Source organism: Sceloporus occidentalis, unplaced genomic scaffold (genome assembly GCF_023333645.1).
Source record: "Sceloporus occidentalis isolate IW3139 unplaced genomic scaffold, rSceOcc1.0.p SCAF_161, whole genome shotgun sequence".
Classification (NCBI taxonomy): Eukaryota; Metazoa; Chordata; class Lepidosauria; order Squamata; family Phrynosomatidae; genus Sceloporus; species Sceloporus occidentalis.
Window position 1 is genome coordinate 863,044 of NW_028317141.1, and position 19,457 is coordinate 882,500.

A 19,457-nucleotide genomic window follows, 5' to 3' on the forward strand; every position below is an offset into this window, starting at 1 on the left:
GCAGGCAGAAAGGGGCGGGGCCAATCGTTAGTTTGACTGCAGGGAGGGACTGGGCAAAAGATTCGGATCATGAATCGGATCATTTCAATGAACGACTCGAAATGATCCGATTCACTTTACTGATCCGAACTTCGTATCACTACTTTGGGGTATATGAAGGGTTAATTCCTTCTTAGCAATTAAGCTTTCAGAGGCAAGGGAGATGTCTACAATGGAGCTACTCACGGGTCTCAGAGTGATTATCAAATTCATTAATTCGCTCCCCAGACCATTGCCAGCTACACGATCATCACAGCTGAGGGATTCCCCGGCTTCTGCCACTTTAATTTGCGGTAAACCACAATTTCCTATGCAATGCTGCCACCGTGTGGTCGCACTTGCCCACCCACCTTTCTTGAGAATCATATTTATCCATTTAAGTGCTGGCAGCTTTGCCTCGAATTTTAACCCTGAAACGGACAGGGGGGGTAGGGTGTATGATGTAGCCTGTATGAATGGTGTTTAGCCACCGTTAAGCTCAGCAACTAAACATCGGGCTGAACATCTGCAATGGAAAGCAGTTGCCTTTAAAGACGTTTGCAGCAAGTTTATAGCAAGGGAAGATATAGCTTGTTCCAGAGATTATGGGTGGCTCTGAAAAGAGCCTTTGGTGGTGTTGGCTAATTGCCCTGCGGTTACCGATTACTGCACTCACTTGCTCTTGGCAGGTTTGTGGCTCTCTGTCTTCTTGGGCAAGAGCACCGCCTGGATGTTGGGTAGAACACCTCCCTGAGCAATGGTGACCCCGCCGAGCAGCTTATTGAGCTCCTCGTCGTTACGAACGGCGAGCTGCAGGTGGCGAGGAATGATACGGGTCTTTTTGTTGTCGCGTGCAGCGTTACCAGCCAACTCCAGTATCTCAGCAGTCAGATACTCCAACACCGCTGCCAGATACACGGGTGCGCCGGCGCCTACTCTCTCGGCATAATTACCCTTGCGAAGAAGCCTATGCACACGGCCGACAGGGAACTGCAGACCAGCACGGGAAGAACGTGTCTTTGCCTTAGCGCGAACCTTTCCACCTTGTTTTCCTCTGCCAGACATGCTTTCGCTCGACAACCGACCACGCAGCAAAGCGATTAAGAAGCACGTAACAAAGAAACGCCGCTCACTTACCCAGCTATTTGTAGCTTCCCCCCGTGACGCTATTCGTCACTGATTGGTTCCTTTCCAAAACAGCCAATCGGGTGGAAAGAGTCTGAGACACCAATCGGTGTAGGCACTGCGGTTCATGGGCGGCCGCATCTTCTCACGTGACAACCTCATCGAATCGGACGCGAGACAGCAGAACGGCCTTATTTGCATGCGGTGCCTATAAAGGGAAGGGCCCGGCGCAGCAATTTCAGTGTTAATCATGTTCTCTTGAATTGCGTGCGGAAACGAAAGCAGACACGATGCCTGATCCAGCGAAATCTGCGCCTGCTCCGAAGAAAGGCTCTAAGAAAGCTGTTACGAAAACCCAGAAAAAAGATGGGAAGAAGCGCAAGAAGAGCAGAAAGGAAAGCTACGCGATTTATGTCTACAAGGTACTGAAGCAGGTGCATCCCGACACTGGCATTTCCTCCAAGGCCATGGGCATCATGAACTCGTTTGTCAATGACATCTTTGAGCGCATTGCCGGGGAAGCTTCACGCCTAGCCCATTACAACAAGCGCTCCACCATCACTTCTCGGGAGATTCAGACTGCTGTACGCCTCCTCCTTCCTGGAGAGCTGGCCAAGCACGCTGTGTCAGAGGGCACCAAGGCTGTTACCAAGTACACCAGCGCCAAGTAAAGCTCTCCTTGTTCTCTCACTTTATAAACAAAGGCTCTTTTGAGAGCCACCCACATGGTCTGTCTCAGAGCTATGTAAATGATATAGCCCCTTTTGTCGGACTGCTAGGTCTGGGAAGAGCATTTGTGAGCATTGACAGGTGCTCCTCACTCCACCAGGTAAGCTGGGGTATCGTGCCCATCGACCAGACTGCTTGGGAAGAGAAGCCCAAGGTGAAGGGGCTCCTGTGATGGCAACGACCTTTTCTCCTGCTGGGACCCAAGAGATTAACCCCTTCACAGCCAGACAGAACCAGCGTTGCAGAGAAAAAGGGGCTGCTTTACCACTGCGGCTAGCCGAAGCTGAGCTACATCGTGGGGCTATTGACTAAGCCATGACGCGGTAGTGTCGTGGGTAGGACAAGTGGCACACGGACAGGATAAGACATGAGGGGACGACAAAGGCATATTCAAAATCACACACATACTGGGACATACAGAATTAAAATACACACCAGACGGAACCTACTAACCCCGGGCCGGCCCCCATTCAAGCCAGCCTTTGGAGGACACTAGCTGCCGATCCCAGCACATGTTCTGCAAACGGGCCCAACTCTCAGCACTCTGATCCTGCTAGTAACTCACTCTATAGCCAGACCCAGCCACTATTAAGCTGGTTATTTCAAGGTGTGCATAGAAAACCGCGGGCCGACACGGGGACAACATGATCATAGCCTAAGAGAGTGTGTGGGTGGCTCTGAAAAGAGCCGTTGGGTGTTTAAGGGTGACGAGTCAACAAGCTTAACCTCCGAAACCGTACAGAGTACGGCCTTGGCGTTTCAAGGCATACACCACGTCCATAGCGGTAACGGTTTTCCTCTTGGCATGCTCAGTATAAGTGACTGCGTCACGAATCACGTTCTCCAAAAACACTTTGAGCACACCGCGGGTCTCCTCATAGATCAGCCCAGAGATACGCTTTACACCTCCTCTGCGAGCCAAACGGCGGATAGCAGGCTTGGTGATACCCTGGATGTTATCCCGAAGCACCTTCCTGTGCCTCTTTGCGCCACCTTTTCCGAGTCCCTTACCTCCTTTGCCGCGGCCAGACATGATAAAGTTTTCTCCACGATTTCTACAGCACAATACTCGCCTACAGCCGACCAGCTTTCTTTTATGCGTACTGGACGGACCTGATGGGGAACTGCACCATAATGCCTCAAGGGGGCGTTGCTTTTTTTTCATATATGCTTCACGTTGGTTGGCTGGAGAAGCTTACAAGTGTGCCTCAGACACCGATTGGCTATTTAGGAATATCAAAAGCCTGCCCGCGGGAGATCGCTTTCGACGATTCCTCATTTACCACTAGGTGGCAGCATATCACTGTAAATAAACGCCAAACGGCGGCCAAGATAAAGGCGGGCTTTTAGCTGTCGCCGTATCGCTGTTAACGGTCAGCCAGTACACAGTTTCACTAGGTAGGAGGCTGAACAAAAGAGAGGAGAAGAAATAAATAAAAAAAGAACCGCAGCTAACGAATAAATGACCGATTCGAGCATTTAATTTAAAAAAAAAAAAAAAAAAGATAACTCTCCACACCGAAGTCTCTTGATCAAAGGCTGGCTTTTTCAAACCATCGTCCTAGCCTATGAAAAAGAGGGGCGTGATTAAGCGTATCCAATCACATTTACCTCTACTCTATAAAGGGCTTGAGTTGGCCACTAGTGATGGGAAGTTCGGATCATTAAAGTGAATCGGATCATTTCGATTCGTTCACTGAAATGATCCGATTCATGATCCGGATCTTCGGATCACTCAGTGTGCCTGCACGGAGTTACTGTTTTCCAGTAACTCCGTGCAGGCACACTAACGATTGGCCCCGCCCCTTTCATTATGAATCCTCCCCCCTGCCTCCAGTGATGTCAATGAAGGCAGAGAGTCGTTCAAAGATTCGGATCTTACAGGGATCCGAATCTTACAGTGATCCGGATCATTGTAAGATCCGGATCATTGTAAGATCCGGATCATTGTAAGATCCGGATCATTGTAAGATCCGGATCTTTGAACGACTCTCTGCCTTCATTGGCATTGTAATCATTCAGAGAATGTCACCATACTGTTATAAATAATACATTCATAATCACTGCCCCCAGGATTTACATTCCCCTTTACCTGCAACTGCACCTTAAGCTAACTTTATTAAATTAATTAAATTAACCCTCACCATTAAATTAACCCTAAACACCCCATCAACCATGACTGCCCTAAAATTAACCCTTAACACCCCATCAACCATGACTGCCCCTAAAATTAACCCTTAACACCCCATTAAGCATAACTGCCCCCAAATTAACCCTAAACACCCCATTAAGCATAACTGCCCCCAAATTAACCCTAAACACCTCATTAAGCATAAATGCCCCTAAATTAACACTAAAAACCCCATTAAGCATAACTGCCCCCAAATTAACCCTAAACACCTCATTAAGCATAACTGCCCCTAAATTAACACTAAAGACCCATTAAGCATAACTGCCCCCAAATTAACCCTAAACACCTCATTAAGCATAACTGCCCCTAAATTAACACTAAAGACCCCATTAAGCATAACTGCCCCTAAATTATCCTTAAACACCCCATTAAGCATAACTGCCCCTAAATTAACACTAAAGACCCCATTAAGCATAACTGCCCCTAAATTATCCTTAAACACCCCATTAAGCATAACTGCCCCCAAATTAACACTAAAGACCCCATCAACCATACCAATTTATTAGGTAATTTATCTGGAGTACATGCAATTAATTTAGGGGCAGTTATGGTTAATGGAGTATTTAGGGTTAATTTCAGGGGCCGTTGTGGTTAATGGGGTCTTTAGGGTTAATTTCAGGGGCCGTTATGGTTAATGGGATCTTTACGGTTAATTTCAGGGGCAGTTATGGTTGATGGGGTATAAGGGTTAATTTTATGCTGATGATTGAGGGTTAATTTAATTAATAAAGTTAACTGTAGGTGCAGTTATAGGTAAAGGGGGGCAAACTCAGGGGAATCTAAATCCTGGGGGCAGTGTGAACATTATTAATGTATTTATTTATAAAAGTATGGTATCAGTGATTTTCTCTGAATGATTCGAATCTCTGTAAGATTCGGATCCTTGTAAGATCCGGATCCCTGTAAGATTCGAATCATTCGACTCTTCGGTTCATTCGACTCTTCGGTTCATTCGACTCTTCGGTTCATTCGACTCTTCGGATCATTCGACTCTTTGAACGAATCTCTGACTCTATGAGTCATCGTTCCTGTGAGAATTAATGAGCTGTAACCTGACCCCAGAGTGCTCTGCAGATGACTCACAGCTCTAGGATCAGGTTACAGCTGCATGATGATTCACAGACTGAACCGCTACAAACGAATCGTTCAGTCTAGTGAACCAACTCATCCGGATCACTAAAAAGAACCGGATCAAATGAACGATTCGTTCATGATCCGGACATCACTAGACAGGTAAGTGTAACAGCCGTAGTGTGAGGGGGAGGGCAAGTGGCAGCAAACTGGAAAGAACTGACAGAGTATTTGGGAACATATATGCGGTAACAGACTGGGAGTAATAGGAAGCAGGTGGCAGCAGAAGCATTAGGGGGAAAAAGGAAGGAGGGAATATGTATGCAAGAAACGGGGGTAGCAGGCAGCAGACTGGGGGAAAGATGCATGGAAGAATAGCCAGGTAGGCAGGGGGCAATAGACCAAGGGGGTGATTGGCAGGGGGCAGCAAACAAAATGAAGGCATGTGATAGCTTACTAGGTGGGAACAGGCATGCTGCAGATAACTGGAGGAATAAACAGACAGAAGACTGAGAAGTGACAGGAAGCTAGCAGATTGAGGGGGGCTTGTAAGAAGGAATAGACAGGCAGCAGAATGAGGGGAAACATGTAGGAATAAATAGGTAGACAGCAAATGGGGTGAGGCAGGCAGAAGCAGACTGGGGAGAAATATTCAGGCAGAGATTTTGGGGGGAGGGTTGAGAAGTCTCCATTGGTAGGCAGGCAGAAAAGAACAGGTCTAAGTGACATTAGACTGAGAAAGGTACAGCCAGACATTGGCAGACTGGGTGATAAGGGAGGCACTAGAATACTGGGAAGAGGAACAGGCAGGGGGCATCAGACTGAGAAAGGTAGAGGAAAGCAGTATTAGACTGAGGGAGGTAAAACCAGGCAACAGACTAGAGTGGTTGAATATGCAGGAAATAGCCAAGGGTTTATTGATCAAAAAGGTGGCAAAAGATTGTGGCAACTGTCAAACAACAGACTAAGAGGGGAAATGGAAGGCGGGGATAGGCAGAGAGCAAAATGGGGGGCATCTGGGCAAAGGAAGGAATAGGCAGATGGGGAGGGAACAAGCAGGCAGTAGAGTGAAGAGCAGAGGGAAGAGGTAGATGGCAGAACAAAGTGTAGGAGTCCATTTAGGCAGCAACAGACTAGGGGAACAGGCAGTCAGCAGCAGACTGAGGGGTAGGCAGGAAGCTGAAGACTGGGTAGGGGAGTGGGCAAGCAATAGCAAACTAGGCTGGCAGCATCAGACTGGAATGGTCAAGTAATTAAGCATTAGACTGAGGGAAAGCAGCAGACTAGGAGTGGAAAAGGAAGGCTGGAATAGGCAGGAAGCAAACTGGGGGGGGCAGGAAGGCAACATCAGAATGGGAGGTGAACAGGTGATAGTAGATCGGATGGACAGTGAAGAGGGGACAAACAGGAGGAAAGGCAGGCAGCAGTAGATCAAGGACATAATAGGCTGGGAGGAAACAGAGCAGGGGTAAGACCATGGAAGACTAAGCTGGCAGAAGCAGACCGAGGAGGATAGGAGAATAGGAAGGCAGCAAACTAGGGGGTTAGGACAAGGCCCCATCTTCGGGGTGGGGAAGCAGAACAAATTAGGCAGGCATCAGACTGACGAAGAAGGAACCAGGCAGCAGAGTGAATTGGAGAGAACAGGCAGGTAGTAGCAGACTGGGAGGCGGAAAAGCAGATGGGGGGGGGGGGCAGGAAGCAGACAGAAGGTCAGCAACAGACTAGGGGTGAGGATCAAGCAGGCAGTAGCACGTACTAGACTAGGCAGGTGGCAGTCGATGGGAAGTGAAAGGGCAGGCCACATCAGACTGTGAAGGGGCAGGCAGAATTAAATTGGGTTGGGAACAGGCAAGCAAACTGGGGGAGGGGACAGGCAGGGGGCAGTAGACTGAGCGTGTGGGAAGTTGACAGCAGACTAAGGGAGAGCAGGGATATGGGACCAGAATGACACAGGGGGAATGAAGGATGCAGCAGACTCAATGGGGAATAGGCAGTCAAGCAGACTAGGTAGGAGAACAGGCAGGGACAGCAGACAGGGGAAATGGCTGTTCCCCCCCAGTCTACTGTCATTTATTTTTTCTTACAATCAGTCAGCAATAGACCAAGGGGGGAATAAGAAGGCAGCATTAGATTGAGAACAGGTACAGGAAAGTAGGCAGTAGCAGATAGGAGGATAACAGGCATTTCTTATCTTACTAAGGAGGAACAGGCAAGAGGCAGAAGACTGGTGGAATAAGTAGGCAGCATACAGAGTGTACATGCAGGCAGTAGAAAACTGGGAGGGGAAGGAAGAGGCAGGAGGGCAGTGAGGAAGCAACAGACGGAGGAGAAACAAATGAATTTAACCTTTGAAGGGTCTTGTGTAAGCAGCATTTTGCGGGGATCACATTATTCACACAATACCATCTGCACAGGGCGGAGATACTTTAGTTATTAACGTCCGTTACATCTAAGCCTCTGACCCTCTCGTTTATGACATTTCTCCTCCTTTGCATAGATAAATCACAGACATCTTGTCTTTTTTTATAAAGAAACAACATATTTATAAAGAAATATTAATTTAATATATATATTTTTTTATTCATATCTCTTGTTTTGTATAAAATGATGTCAACAAATATTTTACAAATACATTAACATTTAAGTGGCACTTTACTGTTTGATGGGGAACTGCCATATCTGCGATAAGACTAGGTTTCATTCCAGCATTTAATAAAACCTCTTACATTATTATATGTGACTTGTGAACAGAGCCGCGAGGGCAGAATGCGTTGGGAGCAGCTGCTTTCCAGCCAAATGTGACTCCAAGGACAGGCGACCAAAGCTACGTCCTTCATGTTTATTAATAAACGGAAATAACGGTAACCCAACAGTTATAGCAGACAACAAGGTTGTTTATTAGTATCAGATTAAAATTGCATTTTCAAAATCTTGCACTGTCCCTTTTAAACAAAAATGTTAAAAAATATTTAGCTGTTTTCTTTTTAAAGCAGTTGGAGTTGATATAGTAGACAGCAATGGCGGCGTCCAGGTCTGCAGATAAAGGGAGTTTATTGGAATACAGCTTATTACTGTATATGCTGCTGGGGGGGGGGGGTTATCTTAATGTATATAGCGCGGGGGGTTATATTACAGCACTAGGGGGTGGAAATCTGCACAGCCCCCAAATCTCCAGGTGTCCAAATCAGGGTCCCTTTGTTAGGAGTAAGGAGGGGCAGGATAGGACCATGAAGTGGGCAGACTGGAAGATGTGAATGCCCTGTGAGTGTCGTGGCTGTTGGGAGCTATGAATCTGAGAACTGATCCTATGAGTGCTGGAACACAGAGTCGCGTGTTACTCCTGGACATGTTGCCATTTCCGCTTTATGTTCCAGGTTACAGTGTTGGTAACTACTGCAATAATTCAGGGGGTATTACAAACGCAACATGTTCTAAAAATGTTTGGTCCCTTCCGTGCCAGTACTTACCCTCTTTCCCTGCTGGGGTGAAGGGGGCTTGTTGAGCAGAAAGATCTGCGCCTTTGCTGCTCTCAGCGCTTCTGCGCATCATTATCTCTGCTGGTTGGCGAGTCCCCGCAGAAACCTCCTTGCTCTGGCTCTCTGCCCCGGCACAGTCTCCCTTCCAGTAATAACGCTGATTTGGGGCAGATATATAACTCTACATATACAACAGTCGCTAAGATGCTTCTGATGACCTGGAAGCCTGTTGGAGTTCAGGCCCCTGAGTGCATCACGTGAAGCAGCGTACGACATAATCGTGTAAATATGAACACATAATGTATAAAAAAATAAAAGTAAAAATTATCAGTGGATGCGAATGTTATCACGTAAACCGTGTATTGTTACTAAAAAAGCGAAATGCGTAATTATTCGGCTACCCGCGGCGCATCTGACGGCAGCTCAGGCCGGTACCAGAACCTTTGTGTCCGGAGTCCGGCAGGAAAACGCGACATCAGCTTCAGCGAGCGGCGGATTTACCGCAGGGAAATCACACGGGGAACGGACTAAGAGACGCCCTGCAAGACTTTCCTGCTCCGAGTAACAAAATCCTACTCGCCGTATTAATGCCTCCCACGCCCGGAACGGATGTGGAAAGGCACCTCGAGCCGCGACCCAACAGATCAACAGGAGGATAAAATTGGGCCATTTTCAATAAAATAAAAAAGCTGTAATGTTTGGATTTAGTGCAATAAAAGAGGGTAATGAGGTTTATACCCAGCCAGGGCCGGTCTGGTGTTGATCGGATGGTGCTGGCACTTTAAGGCCAGCGGCCGCCTGATGTTCACATAGCAGCAGCACCTGATCTGTCACTGGAGCAGCAGATTGGGAGTGTGAGGGGCCGATGGTCATTAAAACCAGGCTTTCCCACCGGTCCGATCTGATGGTGGAGCAGTTTGGGGGTTCCTGCTGGATTTAAACAAATTAATTGCATGAGAAGTAGAAGTCTATCCCCCTGTTCTTGTGTTGTTTAGGTGGGTGTGACGGGCCCCCTCCCCATTGATGATGTCATAACACCAGCATGCAAGAGACGTAAACATTTGTATCAATTTATAGCATTAAAGGGAAGCTCCAGTGACCCCATGCAGCCTCAGCAACACAGAATGAATATTTATTTATATAGCGCCATCATATTCCTTAGCGCAGTACAATGTGGGGCTGTGTGAGTACTTTAATACTCAATAAATACATAATCACCTTTGTGGGAAGCTGCAGCTCCTTCTGAAGTCTCACCTTCATGCCATTGATTAACTTAAAGCAGCCAATCAGTGACAGAGAATTGCTTGTATTGAAATCAGTGTAAGCACTTTCTGTGTATGCGCACGCAGGGTCCCGTTAGCTCCAGAGATGGTCCCAGGGGGGCTCTGACTGGCGGTGAGTATTTCATGAGGCTGGGGACGGTAGGAGATGTGTTCAGCCAAACAGATCTACTGCAAGCCAGGGAGTGTGTGTGGGGGGGGGGGGTTAGGAGGCAAATACATATTCTGCAGAAATAGGCAGAAAGGAAAGAGGGACTGTACCTACACCCAGGGACACTTGGGACATATGCACTGAGACTATAAATATTAATCATTCCCTGTCCAGTTAATTCAACCGGACAGGGAAGATAAAAGAAGTCATATTGGACACATCATCTAATTAGAAAAGGTTTCCGTTTTCGGTTTGTCTGTAAAAGTTATGTTGCCTAGAAACCACCTTAACAAAAGGGAAGAGATAACGCAATGGGGAGGAATAATCATGCAGATTCTGAGAATAGGAAAAGAAGTTTGTGACAGATCTGCCTTAACATTCCCATCTACTTTATAAACCGGAAACCACTACCTTTGTAACTAAATTCATCCAAACTTCACATCGCTTGGTACTCGGGTGGGTGGGGAGCTAATAAAGTGGTCTGGCTTCTACTGAGCTTTCACACAGAGGCCTCCATGGATTCCATCTATCCGTCCGTTTCTCTTGCGGTAAAGATTCAACCTTAATCAGTCGTTGGCCTGGTCTTAGATTCAGTTCCCATATGCCTATCCCATGCACTCTGAAATTATCTCACATCTACCACTTCTGCTGGAAGGCTGATCCACTTATCAACCACCCTACTTCCCTCCAATAATCTTTTCCCGTTACTTTATTTTGCTGAAGCCCGGGGTACTACTCGCCATTGGATATATATATATAAAACGGTTTAATAATGGTGTAACTTACGAGCTTCTGGTTGATGTGTCTGCTCCATTCTTGCGCCATTACAACTGGAAACGGATAGGTTTCCCAAGAGACACCTCAGCATGCGCAAGTTGCCCGTTACTCAGTGCCCAGGGAGGGTGTACATCCCCACCCTCTATCTTCTGCAATTCGGGAACCCAAAGCCGGAAATAGTCACCCTATAGAATAAAAACATATAGATATGAGCACTGGTATACATCAAGGGAAAAACACTATATGACGGAAGATGTGATTGGTCGATTCTGTAACATTATGTAAAAGGTAACGTATCTTCCGGGGCGATGTGGCCGCTGTGATTGCGTAACACGGAACTTCATTTGTTTATTGACCCGACATTTAGTTATTCTTCACTTCTTCCACCAAGTTGTGTCCGAGACATTTAAGGGTTAAACCCTGGTTTCAAAACATAGCTGCCAACAGTCCCACTTATTAGATAACAGAATTAATCTGCTTCTAAATATCTCACCCAGTTACATAAGTAACCTCAACTACACCCACTAAAATAAAGTCACCCCTCTGTTGAAACGGGGAGGAATTACTCACATTGCCATCATAATCCAGTCCTTGCTTAGTCATGTTGAACTTTCTGCTCTCTCGCGGGTCGTTTCTGATCCCTGCGCTGTGTAGCCAGTACCCGTAATTACTACAAACGTCACAGTCCACCTAGCAGAGAACAGAGTAAATGCGGAGGTGGCTTATTACCAGAAGAGGCCACCAATGGGATTCCCAAAGCCGAGGCCAGACCTAATGATGGAGTCCACTTCAAGATACTCCTGCTAGGAGGCTGTTCCACTTATCTACCACCCCTTCAGGAAAAGAAAAAAAAAATACTGGTATTTTAGAGATTAAAAATAAAAAAAGAAATCATTGAAAAGGATGCATTATGGAGTTTTTGTAGTTGTGTTAGGAAAAAAAATCGATCAATTGCTAAATAGAAGTCGCTACTCCTTCCCCTCCGATAGAAGGAGAATTAACGAAGAAAACAAATCAGAACAAAACGAGAACACAAATAACCTCTCCTCTCCTCTCTGGTGGCTTTAAGGTTTTGAAGTAAATGGGAAGATTCTCAGGATTGTTACTTCAGGTTATTTACATGAGTATCAGGGTCTTGGGGTGAATATGATGATTCTGAAGGTTTTTCCCCACCTGCCAGGGTATCGGGTTTAATGGGCAGTTTCTCAGGATTTTAACCCCATCCTCTGAATCTAAGAGTGAAAGGGCAGATTCTAAGGGTGTTCTAAATGGGCAGAGTGTCTGGGTTTTATACCCCAGTGTCAGTCTCGGGGTGAATGGGCAGATTCTAGAGGTTTTTGACAACAGTCTAAGCGTACTGGAGTGAAATGGGCAGATTCTCAGGGTTTTTATCCCAGTCTCAGGGTGAATGTGCAGATTCTAAGGGTTTTTGCCCAAGTTTCAGACTCTGGTGGGAAATGGGCAGGTTTCTGTTCTTAATCCGTCTCAGATTCTCAGGGTGAATGGGCAGATTCTCACGGATGTTCCCCAGTCTCAGAGTTTCGGGGTGAATGGGCAGATTCTCACGGATGTTCCCCAGTCTCAGAGTTTCGGGGTGAATGGGCAGATTCTCACGGATGTTCCCCAGTCTCAGAGTTTCGGGGTGAATGGGCAGATTCTCACGGATGTTCCCCAGTCTCAGAATCTCCGGGTGACTGGGCAGATTCTCAGGGTTAGAACATACCCATTAAGATAAGATTAATAACTGTTTTTTTAATGCAGTCTTAGAGTCTTGGGCTCCTAATTCCTCGATTTGGCTTAGAAATAAGCCTGAGGGCATGTACAAACGCGGGAGATGTAGAGTCTGCCAATATATTAAGCCAACTCACTGTTTTAAAGACACGACGGGTTTAAAAACTTTTGGAATCAGGTCCTTCATAGATTGGCGTAGGGTAGGTGTTATATACATGACCGATTGAGCTTGTGGGAAAAATACATTGGGAAAACTTTTAGAGAACTCGGGATAAGAGGGCTCGATTCGGTTAGAGATACGAGGGACACCCCAGTCTCCCGTCATGAAAAGCATCGTAGCTATTGAAAAGATCAAACAATCACCATGAAAAAGCGATATTAATGTGAAATTACTAAGGAGTGAGTGTTTTTGGTAGTTACAGACCCTCTCCCCCAAAGGGCTGAATGAGGGGTTTTTCGTTTGCTCCATTCATTGAATAATATAAATATACACATCCAATTTTGTGGTAATATGTGATAAACACAATTTTTATTTATTTTTTCCCCCGTATTTATAACTATTGCTCCTGGTTTCCTTTTGGGGGGTCTCCGTGGCTGCGGTACATCTATATGTGCCAAATGGGATATATACATTTTACCTGTAACTATACACAAAGATCTAGTGCAAGTATATCATTATTATGAAATTGGTACATAATGACTCTGTGAGGAAGTGGAATACATGAGTTGGGGCAGGACATAAACCATCATGATTTCCTGACTGATCTGTCATTTAAAATATCATCAGGTACAGGCTATTGATGCTCTGTTTGGGGCATTATCAGCCACGCGATGATAAGCGTTGGTACTTCTTTTGATATGTGATGCAGAAGTGGGGAGCCCCGCTCCTGGATGGAATGATGCAATATGCTGCATTTATTTTTCTTTTTTCTCTTTGATGCAGGCAGTCCTAGGATGTTTGTAGGCGAGACAGACTGACAGATTAGGGCACCGTCTACATCATCTGATACGGAGAATGTCACTATGGGAGAGTAACTTTATTAGATGTAGGCGGTCTGGGATGTAGGGAGGAGCGATAGGGTGAATAGTTATACATAGTGTCTGTCGTTAGGAGTCTCTATGTTGAGCGGTCACTGACACTGTTTAGATACTTTGTATTGATCTCATACGTTACACTTAATAATAAGAGTTACGTTTTGATGGTAGGATGTATTTGTTTGACTGGATAGTTTCTCAGGATTTTTCCTCCAGGCCAGGGTCCCCATTTCCCCTCCTACTTCCCGCCCACTTATGCCTATGCACAGATAGCCCCTCCCCCATGATGCCATCACTACCAGAAGGAGGAGAGCGCCTGGTACTCTACAGCAGGAAGTTCCCAGGTATGGATATAAATCAGTAAATATACCTATGTAATGATGTTTATAGCGCCATCACATTCTGCAGCGCTGTACAATGTGCATGTATATGTATTAGAACCCTGTATTATGTGTAAACCATGGGAGCCACCATATTAACTTTGTGTTCTTATAATTTGCATCATTGTACTGTTACCCTTCTCTTTGTAGAAGGTTTCACTTGAAATTTGTGACCCCCCCCCATTTTCTGTATAATAAATGGTATGATCCATACTAGATGTTAAATTTTATTGCCAAATTGATTAATGGTTGGAAATTTGTGATCGATGGAAGAAATCACAGTACAGACGGAAACTTGTGATGTTCTTTGATTGGCAACTGGTGACCAAGGGAGCATCCTCCTGAAGACGGTTAAGAACATTGAAGAGATCTCAGAGGTTGCTCCATTGCCGTGGCCAGGCAAGAATCTAAGGGCTGGGTGATGGTTCCCTAGAGAGCAGCCTGCTTGGTGGTGAGGGCCACGTACAACATGAAGGGTCATCAGTTATTGGGATTTGTGTGGACCTGAAGCCTTGTGTTTCGGAGAGCAGTTGCTCCATCTTCACACGAAGTTGAGTGCTAACTGGATTGCTCAGCTGTTTATCTCTTAGAAGAGAGGCTTTCATTGCTCCAACAGCATCTTCAAACTTCTCAAGGTATTTGGCCACATTCTCCCTGTCCTGTTTCTCAGCAGATAGCTGTTGGTGTAACTCAATGTTGTCCTCAATGAGGTCCTCATTGGCGTATTCAGCTTTGAACAGTTCAATCGTGAGGTCTTCAGCAGCATCAAGATGTTCAGATGCGGACATCTCCATGGCATAAAGTCTCTTTTCCAGGTCTTCGGTCTGTAAGTCTTTGGAATTCTTTAGTTCTTGAAGAAAAGTGACTTTTTTGCTCATGTCTTCTAGGCGCTCTATCAATTCTTCATTCTGCCTACGAAGGCTGTTGATAACTGCCTGGAGCTCTTTTTTCTCCTGAGACAGGCCATAGTCCTTTTCCTCAGCCAGGTTGAAATAATTCCATGATATGCGATCAGGTGACACCTGATAGCTTCTCGCGGTGGTCGCACGATGCTCTCTCAGGTGTCTCGGTGACTGGTTTTCATACCTCCGGCTGTAGTCACGTTCTGGATTTAGATTTTCTTCCAGATTTGAGACTCTATCCACAAGACAAGACATAGACCGTCTGTGTTCCATCTTCATCTGGAACATGGAGTTGTTGATGTTCACCAGAGAATGCACAAGGTGCAGATGGTGTCCGGATCCATGTTGATGTCTCTCAGAGTCTTCTCTCTTTTTGCGTATTAATAATATGATACAGAGGAGTATAAAAGCTCCAATGTACCCCAAACACAATAGTTGGCTCAGATATACATCGCGCTGGGCTTTGCACATCTTCGCTGTCGCCTGCTCTGTTGAGCAATGACCAGTTTACCAGTCTCACACTCTATTGATACCCTGTGCTACTTATGACATCACAATGAGGCTGTTGACGGAACACCAGGAATGATTGGTTTATGGCACAGTGGGCGTTGCTTTAAGCAGCCACACCCAGTTTTTGAGAAGGTTCTTTTATGAGTGTTTTTTTAAAGCCCCGCCCACTTCCTAGCCACACCCAAAGAGTACACTGAAAAAACTGAATCTGCCATTTCACCCCGAGACTCTGAGCCCGGGTTAAAAACATAAAGAATCTGTGTATTCACCCGCGATTCTGAAACTGGGGTAAAACTCTTTAGAATCTGCCTATTTCACCCCAAGACATTTAAACTGATAATTTGATAATTTACCTAAAATACTGGGGTAAAAACCCAAAGAATCTGTCCATTCACCCAAGATTGTGAGACCTGGTTACAATCTCTCAGACTAGGGGCAATAACCTTGAATATGCCCATTTACCCCAAGACTTAGAACTAGGATCTCCAGAAGACCAAAAAGAGGGAGCCTCTTCAGCAGCCTGCACCAATACAGAGACAGGGGAGGGACTATCTAGCCATCTACTCCCAGGTGTAATGTGTAAAAGCTGGGTATCATGGTTCTGATGCGTGATGGCTGGGTGTGGCAGGAGCGAGGTGTGATGTGTAGTGGCTAGATGTAATCGGCATTAGATGTGATGGCTGGGGGTCATAGGAGTGGTCAGTGATTGAAATGAGGTATTGGGGTGAGGTGTGATGAAACAACACCCCAATATGTGTTCTGCAACATCTCCCAACTACAGTGATTCTGCCCTTTAAGGGGTTTTCCTGGCTGTTTGAGGGCAAAAGGGCTTTTACACGTATAGCAAATAAAACCATAGAGTTTTGAAAACTAGACATCCCAGGGTATTTCAAATGCTGGTATTTTAACTCTTCCCACGCACACATTTTATCACCAGCATTCATCAAAGTTTGCAGTATTTTTTTCTGTTTTTTCCGCACACATTTTACTTCAGGTATGATTTTACGGTTCCTGGTACCTTAATATATGTTCAATATCATCTATTGAGTACAGTGATAACCCCATGCACGGGTTTGTTGGGGGGTTAAATGGCCACATTTGAGAGGTGTGCATTTTTCAAATTGGAAATGTGACGTGTGGTCACTGCCCCCCGTGTTATTTGGGACATTGTTGAACCCGGCCAATTCAATTCACCCATCAAATCATACATTTAAAAAAAAAAAAAAACAGACAACCCATGGACATTTAACACGCTAGCATTTTAACTCTTTCCACGCAAGAATTGTCTCTGACACCGGCCAAACCATTCTTTTCCCTGGAAATGTTGGCCAGTAATATATAGTGGAGGTGGGGACCCCATTGTATTGTTAATCACTTTAATGGCCCTATTGCCCCTGGGAGTCCAAATTACCCAGAGTAAGGGGGCCGGTTCTGTAGCCGTTGTAATCCAATACCTGACTGTTTATGTTAATGTTCGCTTTGCTGGCTATATCTAGCCATGTGTGTAAAAAATAAAGTGTTCTTCATTTTTATATACCCTACACTGCTAGTGACTGGGGAATCTGGGAAGGGAGTGTTGTCCAAGGCTAAGGGAGCACAAGTCAGCGGAGGTAGTCGGTCGTACTAGCCAGCTCTGTGACATTACTGACATGGAACGACAACATATTTTCACAGGAATGCAGGGGTAACTGGGGCCTGATCAGAGAATTAAAGAAGAGTCTGGGCATCTGTCTGCCTTTACTAACTATGGCATAACTTTTACAGTAAATCAAAGAAATAACATTGGGAAGCGACAATGAACATATATATATGACATTATCAAATAGAATGCACAATGCAACAAATACGCCACAATTATATAATACTGTAACAGAATACATTAACATACTCTGCAGCACCGTATATAGTATGTCAGTGTAATTTATTTATCGAACAATACTACTACTCTGAGCCATCACATATAAATGGAACTAACTTTATTTATATATATAATACGTTGCTGGTATAAATACACATTATGAGGCCAGGAAGCGGTGGGAAGGGGCCCCCTGAGTGGCAGTCCAGAAGCTGTGGGAGGGGGGGACCCCAAGTAGCAGTCTGGAATCCTTGGGAGGGGGGCCCCCCCGAGAGGCAGTCTGGAAAGTTTCGGAGGGGGGGATCCCAAGTGGCAGTCCGGAAGCTGTGGGAGGGGGCCTCCCGAGTGGCAGTCCGGAAGCTGTGGGAGGGGGGGCCCCGAGTGGCAGTCCGGAAGCTGTGGGAGGGGGTCCCCCAGTGGCAGTCTGGAATCCTTGGGAGGTGGGCCCCCGCGTGACCATCAGGAAACTGTGGGAGGGGGCCCCCGCGTGACCATTCAGAAGCTGTGGGAGGGGGGCTCCCAAGTGGCAGTCCGGAAGCAGTTTGAGGTGGTCCCCCCCATTGGGTGGCCTCCTAGAATCCTTGGGATGTGGGCCCCCAAATGGCAGTCTGGAAGCTGTGGGTGGGGGCTCCCGAGTGGCCTTCTGGAGGGGGGGCCGAGTGGCCGTCAGGAAGCTGTGGGAGAGTGGCCCCCGCGTGGCAGTCCATCATCCGAGTCGCCGTCAGGGAGCTGTGTGAGCTTTCTCAATCCGCACGGAGAAGCGTCCCCTCCTGTTACGTGACAATTAAAGGAACGTTCGCAACGTATTTTGTTCGTTCTGAATGTCTTAATTATGCTTGAGAAAAAAAAAAAGGTTTTACAACTGCAAAAAAATTTAATATAAAACAAACACGTACGTATTAACCCCTTCAATCCCCTATAGACGTACCGGGACGTCTAGCCTTTCGTGCAGCGTCAGGAACACATCCCTGCCGCTGCACGGGAGAACAGGCTGTCGTTTGACAGCCTGGACCCCCCCCTGCAGCCCGATCCCCTGTAACAACTTGGTGTGTCATTAGCCTTGGGGGACTGAACCACATCCGGGTCAGTGACATTACTGCTGGATGTGCGACACTGGGGGAGAGAGAGAGAGAGAGAGATAGAGACAGAGAGAGTTCGTTTTGCAGAGCTGCAGTGCTTAGTGCAAAACCACATTATATATTGGGGATAGTGTAGTGTTTTAGAAATTGGCCAGGTAGGTACAATGGCGCAACATGTCTTCAGCGCTGAGGAGGCTCATGACTGCCTCACTCAGTCTGATGACGATGCCACTCTGACCGCGTCAGACGCCGAGGCCACTCTGACGGCGTCAGACGCCGAGGCCACTCTGACTGCATCAGATATTGATCCAATATCTGAGGAATCCTGCTGTGCGTCAGATAATGACGAGTCAGAGGAAGACGATGATGGCCAGGGTCCATCTGCCAAAGCCAGGCATGGAGAGCCTGACTCTAAATATAATTGGGTGCCCCCAAATATGATAGACCCAGTAATCCCTGCTTTTACTGCGACTCCTGGCATCAGATGTGACATCGATGCTAGCGAGCCAAAGTCATTTTTCCATTTAATGTTTGCCCCCGAGTTTTTTGAGCTGCTAGCAGCTCAAACAAACCTCTATGCAGCCCAGTGTCAGGCAGCTGACCAAGGAGACAGAAGCCAGACCTGGTACCCCACTGACTCCCATGAAATTAAAAGATTTTGGGCCCTGACCCTTATGATGGGCATTGTGAAAAAGCCCACGATACGCTCCTATTGGAGCACAGATCCCGTAATATCCACCCCTGCTTTTTCCCAAATAATGCCCCGGAACAGGTACTTTGGGCTCCTAAGATTTTTACATTTTACCGACAATTCCCAATGCCCCCCTAGAGAGCACCCCCAATTTGACCGTTTATATAAATTGAGGCCCATTATTAATTATTTTTCACGTAAATTCCCTGAAATTTATACCCCCGACAAAAATGTGGCTGTAGACGAGTCCCTGGTCCTATTCAAGGGTAGACTGAACTTCAAACAGTATATCCCGTCCAAGCGAGCGAGGTACGGTGTAAAGTTATATAAACTTTGCGAGAGTGGGACGGGATATACTGTTTCCTTCAGAATCTACGAAGGGAAGGACAGTCACCTTGATCCCCCTGGCTGCCCACAATCTGTGGGTACTAGTGGGAAGATAGTGTGGGACCT

At 46.3% G+C, this 19,457-nt stretch overlaps 2 protein-coding genes across 2 annotated transcripts; one reads left to right on the forward strand and one right to left on the reverse strand.

The window, feature by feature from the left end:
* Window positions 1–690: 690 nt before the first annotated feature.
* LOC149279669 (histone H2A type 2-B) lies at window positions 691–1,083 on the reverse strand. Its single transcript, XM_089501028.1, has one exon. It carries the CDS (start codon window positions 1,081–1,083, stop codon window positions 691–693), a length of 393 nt encoding a protein of 130 aa, XP_089357154.1.
* A 350-nt stretch (window positions 1,084–1,433) lies between these two features.
* On the forward strand, window positions 1,434–1,814 carry LOC149279670 (histone H2B 1.1-like). Its single transcript, XM_089500957.1, has one exon. The coding sequence runs from the start codon at window positions 1,434–1,436 to the stop codon at window positions 1,812–1,814; it is 381 nt and encodes a 126-aa protein (XP_089357083.1).
* Window positions 1,815–19,457: the final 17,643 nt, after the last annotated feature.

Bases quoted from the DNA above. Each gene is read 5' to 3' on its own strand.
- LOC149279669 (XM_089501028.1), bottom strand. From the start codon at position 1,083: ATGTCTGGCAGAGGAAAACAAGGTGGAAAGGTTCGCGCTAAGGCAAAG.
- LOC149279670 (XM_089500957.1), top strand. From the start codon at position 1,434: ATGCCTGATCCAGCGAAATCTGCGCCTGCTCCGAAGAAAGGCTCTAAG.